Below are 8024 nucleotides of genomic sequence, written 5' to 3' on the forward strand. Positions count from 1 at the left end.
TATTTGGGGAAATTAAAAAAGGGATAAAGTTAAGTCAATAAAAACCAACCCATAATTCCTAAAATGCTCAAAGAATTATTTAGATTCTGGTTCACATACTAACTTATACACAGATGAACAAACCCTAAAAATTTCATTCAAAAATAATTTATAGAAGCTGAGATATTTGCGTTTTAAGTCTGAAATATCACAGACGGATAAAACCAACAAAATAAAAATCTCCTCCTTCCTGGTGTTTTTCTTTATCAATAAATCCTTTCCTTATAGCTCTTAACTTTTTTCTTTTGTTCTTTACAGTATCTATTGATTTTTTTGTATATTTTTGTTTTTTTTACTATCAAATACTAAAGCACGGTCAATAAAATATTTTCCTGGTGTTAAACAAAGATTTTTCAAAACATTAGCTAGAGCTAAATATCCATCATTAAAACTTACTACTGATGAAAACGTACACATTTCTAGTACATCTTTTGAAACAAATGTATTTTTTGGGCATTTCCGCCAGAGAATCTGATTAAATGCTTCGTTAGCATTTTGGCTTGTGCCTTGTAATAGTTAATCAAGTTTTGTCAGCTGTTATAATTGAAGTTCCGTATATTTTAAAGCTCTGTTTACACTATATAAAAGCTTTAGGTTTCTCCTTTCTCAAAAAGGTTATGTTACAAGTTTGGTTATTAGTTTTGGCCCAAAACAACCAAAAATGATTGTTGCTAAGGGCGTTGCTAAGAGAAAAGGCTAGTACATGTTTTAGTACAGAAATTAAATTTTTGAAAAATTTAGTTAAAAAGTATGTTTAAAAGTATATACTTTCTAAAAGAGCATAAATTTCTCTTTTAAACTGGACTATTAACAAATATTTGATTTTTTAAATATTTTATACCAGACGATAACCTTAAAATTAAAAATTGACCCTCCCTAATAGATTGTCTGGATCACCAAATTATAAAATCTCCTTTCCCGCCCCTCCACCCCTTACTTTATGGTCTTCCTCTGCCATTGATTGCAATATTTTTTTTTTACTCATTGAAAATTCATATATAGGGTAGAGCAAAATAATAAAAAAGATGTTTAAATTATGTAACTCAATTTTTATAATAATAAATTTTTGTGTGTGGATCCGTGTGAAGTTTTTTATGCGTGATTTTTTCTAATTATTATATATATATATATATATATATATATATATATATATATATATATATATATATATATATATATATATATATATATATATATATATATATATATATATGTATATATATATATATATGTATGTATATATATATATATATATACATTAGACTTAATAATAATGTTAATGCTATATGATGGGTTCAGGAAATATTGCCTAACCCACTTTTTTTAAATTTTCTGGTGAGCCCTGGGGGTTTTTTATGGGTGTAGCAGACCCCCATAAAAATACCCCCGGGGATCACCAGGAAATTTAAAAAAGTAGATTTTGATACGGAATTTAACACAAATTAATAATATGAAAACTGTTACTTGTAATCTAATTTAGTTTTTTAAACAAATATCTAGGGATAAATCGGCCTGGCAAGGCATCGACCATTTAGTAGATACATCAGCATCGGTTGCCATCGGTTGATGCTGATTGTTTTAAGAACATCATTTTTTATTCTTTGTTTCTATATTGTAAGAAAACATATAATTGTGACAAATGCGAATGCAATCTATAAGCCTAAGTTATTATATAGGCATATCTGCAACCAATAAACTTTTCAAAATATTTTTTGAACTTTTTCTATCAGCGACTCCAACTTTTTTAGTGTGTTATTATATTTTAGAGTTCTAAATTATAAACACACTAAAAATTATACGACTTATGGATAACTCTACAAAAACAGAAATTTAATATTGAGTTAATTTTAAAAAAATTTAACCAATTTAACAAATTTAAAAATAAAGTGTAAGATATTTATAGCAATAAATACTAAATAGTTTTTCACTAAACACAAAAGAAGGCGGAGCTCCTAAAGATTTTCTTGCTAAGAACGAGAGGTCTAAAATGTTATTATATTTGAAAATAATCCTATTATTATAATATAATAATCCTAAATAATCCTGAAATTATCCTATTGTAAATAAAAAAAACAGAATACTTATTAAAATTTAGGGTCAATGCATCGGTGTCGGCCAAAAGTAAGCATCGGTGCACTTTAACAATTTTCTTCCGCGCTTGCTTTCGATTTTAAACGAAAAGCAATTAATCTATATTTGTTAGCGTCACACTAAATACTTATGCATATTGTCTTCTTTGTATTAAAAATACTCTATTTCAAACGCCCGTGCGAAGGAAAATGATTTTAAGGTATGTTTTACATTAAGTCATTATCAGAGGACGAAAAAAATTTCAAAACAATATTATCAGCAGGAAAAATGCTTAATAAAAAATTGCATTTATAGAAAAGGATTTAAAGGAAATTTCCATCTATCTTGGTGTTTTTCTTATCCTGCTATTACCTTTGGCTGAAGACAAGAGATCCTTTACCAAGCTAGCTCTGACAAATAAAGAGCTACAATAGGACAGGCATGTTTTAAAGACCGTCTCATCCTTTCAATCGAAACAGATCTGGAGAAGAAAGATAGGTACGATATTGTTAGTTCTAACTTTGCTGCTAAGAAAGCTCGTAAAATCTTGGTATAATGTCAACAAAAATAACCGGAACATTATTTTTTAAAATTCGTTATAATAAACATATTTAATTATATTTTATTTGATAAAGTCGTTTAATTAAATAAGTAATTAAATGTTCATTACTTATTAATATTTATTAGAATCAAAAGTATTCACATTTTAATAAATAAATTTCAATAATATTTTGGAGTAAGCTCTGAAAGTGTATTGAAATGCTTTTTTCGAAAATGACTAAGACATTCAAAAGTTAATTTAACATATGTTGCTATATAATAAGTTAATGTTTGCAACTGATTGCATGAGCAACATGTCGTCAACTGAGAACCAAGAGGCTGTGTGTTCATATGTTGAGTTTTATCTGTTTATTCTCAATAGATTATCATCATTCAATGGGGCTTGTGTCCACCAAAAAATTTAGTCAAAAAGTCAGACCATATAGGAAATATTTGAACATTTAGCCAGACTTTCTGGCAGCAGTGCCGTGGCAAAGGCCCCCCAAACCCCCCATTTGGGGGGGGCCCACGAGATATAAGGGGCCCGTTTTTTAAAAAATGATAAAATTTTTTATGGCATTTTATCATTTTAACAGATAATTATCAATTATATTCAAACTATAAAATAAAATAAATGCTACTAAGACAATTTTAATGTGAAAAAAAACAACTGATGAGAATGGACATCCTTGTTTAGTTTCTGTATCTATATAGTAGCTTAACTCTAAAATTTTTACTCATACTTTTATGAAAAACACGGAATTTTTTAATCTTGACATGTTTCGTAGTTAACATACTACATTTTCAAAAGATTAAATAACAATTTAAAACTCTGGATATAAATATAAAATCAAAATTTGAAGACATTACAGAGAAATATTAACCGACAAATAGAATTGTTACAAACCAATAAAAATTATAATACAAATTATGATATCATAAATAGCATGCAAAAAATTATGTAAATAAAACAAACTAGATTGACAAATTTATATTATAATGAACAGTTTATTTAAAGATGAGTTTTCCTATTTCACATGGAGTTTTCACACCGGGATATTTCCCGGTGGGCCGTCAGCAATACAACATTTTAAAATTTTATAATATTTTAAAAAGTATTTTCTTTAATTTTTTTAATAACTTTCTAGAATAGTAATAAAAAATTGTGAGTTGAAATACGATTTGAAATATTGATTTCTGCGTGTCAGTTGCTTCATTTGACTGTATGATGTGTGTGTAGTTGGTTAAACCGAAACGCAATCGTCATTATTCAAAATTCGTAGTGAGCGTGGCTGAATCAGCTGAGCCGGTAAGTTTATTATTTTTAGGAGACATTATTATTTTTCATTTAATTTATTTGTATAAATTAAATAGGTATAGTACTATAGTAGGACCTAAAAGTAAATTTTATAAACTATCTGTTCTATTTTTAGGTATTAATTATTGGAATGAAGAAAGTGAAAAGTGGTGCAGCTAAGAGAAGAGAAGCAGCTGCAGCCAGGGAAGTAATAACTAAGTACCCCAAACTTACACAATTTTTGAAACCAGCAGTTCAAGCTGATGGTGAATCAGTAGCAATAACAGAAACCAATAATGATGTTACAGCCAATGCAGAAAATGATTCTGTTTCTTGTTTTGGTTTGTCTGCTGAAGGAGACTCTAATATGGCAATCTGTGAGTGTATACCAACTGCCACAACACTGCCACTTCTTTTTCTCAGTGATGATCCTTCTGATTGGCCAGAAAATGTTTCTGATGCACAGAGGTGTGACATTGTTGAACGTGGTGTAAAGCAAATTGAGATTTTCCACACAATCAAGAAAGACGACGATTTTCAGTGACTTATTATAAACGACAGATGAAGAATGGAGAAACTATTGTACGGTCATGGCTTGTGTATTCTATGAAAAGTAATAAAGTTTTTTGCTTCTGTTGCAAACTTTTTGGTATATCAGATTCACCATTCCGACAAGGGATGAACACATGGGAAGGTTTATCCAAAAAACTGAATGATCATGAAACAGGAAGTACACATCTCAGGTGCTTTGAACAGTGGATGACATTACGAAAAGGTAAACTGTTTTAAAAAAAATTTTGTCATTAAATATAATAAATATTTATATATTTTACCAAATTCAACATTGCAGGCATAATGAATCAAACAACCATTGATGAGCATCAATACAAGTTGCTTCAAAAAGAGCGAAAATTTTGGAGAGCAGTATTGGAACGATTACTAGACATCACTCTATTTCTTTCTGCGAGGAATCTTGGATTCCGTGGTTCACAAGAGGTCATTGGTTCCAAGAACAATGGAAACTTTCTTGGGTTGTTTGAATTGATGGCGAAGTATGATAGTGTGCTCGATGAACTTTTACGTCGGATTCAGAAGAAAGAAACTAATGAACATTATTTGAGCAATGATACCCAGAATGAGTTGATTGAATTGTTAGCCAAGGAGATTGAAGCCGAAAACCTTTCCAAAGTAAAGAAAGCGAAATATTTTTCCATTATTTTGGATTGTACGCCAGACGTTTCACATAAAGAACAAATGAGCATAATCCTACGATCAGTAGTTTGCATTCCTGGGACAGGTATCAACATTTCTGAAAATTTCTTTGGATATCTCAAGGTAGATGATACCACTGGAAAAGGGCTTTTGGATGCCTTTCTAGATCAGACAAAAAAGTGGGAATTAAATATTCTTGACTGTCGAGGCCAATCCTATGATAACGGTGCTAACATGAAAGGAAAGGCAAAGGGTGTTCAAGCTAGGCTTCTTCAAATGAATCCCAAAGCTCTATATGTTCCGTGTGCAAACCATTCACTTAATCTAGTCATTGTTGACGGTGCAAAGTCATCCAACAGTGCAATTACTTTTTTCGGAGTTCTTTCAAGATTGTATACACTCTTTTCATCATCTCCTGCTCGATGGCATATTTTAAAGTCATGTATACCCATTTCTGTCAAGCCTCAATCCGATACCAGATGGGAAAGTAGAATAAACTGTGTGAAACCTCTTCGCTATCACCTGAAAGAGATATTAGAGGCATTAGAAAAATTGGAAGTGTATGCTCTAGAGAAGAGAGATGGCGCAACAGCTACAGAAGTATGTTCGCTGATGGAATATATGATGACATGGCCATTCATATTGTCAATCGTTATTTGGTATGACGTTTTATACCAAATTAACAAATCAAGTAAGCTTCTGCAGTCCTCTACAACTTCCCTTGATGTCTTGGATAGTGAAATAAAGGCCACATATACATTTCTTCAGCAATATCGTGAAACTGGATTTTCAGACGCACACATGAAAGCATCAGAAATCGCAGAAGTGTTGGACATTGCAAAAATTTTTCCAGAAGTGCGTTCCCGACAAAAAAAGATGATTCATTCATACGAGTGTGCCGATGAAGCTCACACCATCCAATTAGAACAGAAGTTTAAAGTTGATTTCTTTTTACCACTCCTTGATATGTCAATGGGATCAGTAAAGGAGCGTTTTGAACAAGTCAGTAGTATCACAGAGCTCTATGACTTCCTATACCGTTCTGAGAATCTTATTCAAATCTGTAAAGAAAATTCTTTGTCTTTATATTGCAAAAATTTGCAAGCAAAGCTTGGCGATATAGATTCGGATGATCTGGAAATGGAATTAAAACGATTTGTCATAGTGGTACAGGAGAAAGAAAGTACTCACATGAAATCTGCACATGATTTTCTTAATTACATTTATAAAGAAGAGCTGCAAGAAACTTATCCAAATCTTGCCATTGTGTTACGCATAATCCTTACCTCACCAGTAACTGTCGCAAGTGCTGAACGTAGCTTCAGCAAGCTAAAATTGATTAAGACTTTTCATAGGTCAGTATATTTAATCTTGCTACTTTATACATAATAGATGTAGCTCTATGCATTTCTTTTCACTTTTTATAGGTCAACAATGGTTGATGACCGCTTGTCTTCTCTGGCGATGCTGTCAATTGAGAACGATGTGGCAAGAAAATTAAATTATGAGGAGATAATCAACAAATTTGCAAGTATGAAAGTTCGCCACAAGTCATTTCTGTGACAATTGTGAATATGTGATTTATTACAGGTTTTGAAGTATTACCAATATAATATAACAAACATTATTCTGATAATTATCCGTACATATACGTTTGTCTATACTTATATGTCTTATTTTTGATGTTTTTAGCCTTTAGAAAAAATGTGACGCATATATATCCTGTAATGTGATGCCACAAAAATAGGGCCCAAAAAAATGATTTGGGGGGGGGGCCCAAATGTACCACGCCACGGCACTGTCTGGCAGGATGTGTTTACAAATTAAAATTTAAACTCGATTTTCTTGGAAACACAAAAAATGAAGATACGACCTCTTGGTTCTTAGCTGACGATGTATCCAGATAGATAAAGATGTAAATTTTGCAAGTCTTGCTATCCGACAAAGAACTATTACGACGTAACTTTATCATTAAAAATATTTTTGTCTAATATTTGGCAATTATCACAAAAATTATCGTAAATAATTGTTATTGCTAACCAATAAAGGATTCCAGTACATAAAGATGTAAAGTTTTCGGAAGTCTTGCCATCCGACAAAGAACCATTACGAAGTAATTTTCTCATTAAAAATAATTTTACCTAATATTTGCAAACAACATTTGGCAATTATTAAAAAGATTATCGTAAATAATATTTATTATTAACCAATTAAAATAAAAATAAATTGTTGAAAAAGTATAAAAATATGATAGAATTATTTTGTTGTATAACACTCTCAATCATGGAAGGCACATTAAATGTTGAAAACATATATCTGGGTGATAACATTATCCAACACAAAACTGAAGATAAATATATTAAACTAGACGAAGAAATTTATATGAATTTGAAAAATTATATTTCAAATAAAGTGTATCCACCTGGTTACGATAAAGCACAAAAAAGACGACTGCGGCAAAAGGCTATTTCTTTTTTGATTGTAAAAGATTTTCTTTATCACAAGAGTAAGGGTGCACATAGCAAATTAGGAAGAGTTAATGTTGATAAAGATGAACAAAAAAGTATAATAAAGTCTTTGCACGATGGAATTACCGGCGGATGTCACTTCGGTCAAACCGCAACAATAGCTAAAGTAACCGATCGGTATTGGTGGCCTTGTATAGCAGTAAACGTCCAAGATTTTATACGTACGTGTGCGCCTTGTCAAGTTGTAAATCCTGTTAACAAACCAGGTTCTTCATCATTGCATCCTATTAAAGTGACGCACATTTTCCATAGATGGGGTATTGACCTTGTTGGTCCTCTTAAAGAGACAAAAAAAGGAAAAAAGTATATTTGTGTAGCTACTGAATATCTAACAAAAT

At 31.0% G+C, this 8024-nt stretch overlaps 1 protein-coding gene across 1 annotated transcript; it reads left to right on the forward strand.

Annotated features, from left to right (window-relative positions):
• The first annotated feature begins 3756 nt into the window (after positions 1–3756).
• On the forward strand, positions 3757–6942 carry LOC136079756 (zinc finger MYM-type protein 1-like). Its single transcript, XM_065796066.1, has 4 exons — positions 3757–3958; positions 4083–4721; positions 4797–6513; positions 6586–6942. Exons 2-4 carry the CDS (start codon positions 4508–4510, stop codon positions 6719–6721), a joined length of 2067 nt encoding a protein of 688 aa, XP_065652138.1. The 5' UTR covers positions 3757–3958; positions 4083–4507; the 3' UTR covers positions 6722–6942.
• The last annotated feature ends 1082 nt before the right edge of the window (positions 6943–8024 follow it).

This window comes from Hydra vulgaris, chromosome 04, assembly GCF_038396675.1.
Source record: "Hydra vulgaris chromosome 04, alternate assembly HydraT2T_AEP".
NCBI classification, from domain to species: Eukaryota; Metazoa; Cnidaria; class Hydrozoa; order Anthoathecata; family Hydridae; genus Hydra; species Hydra vulgaris.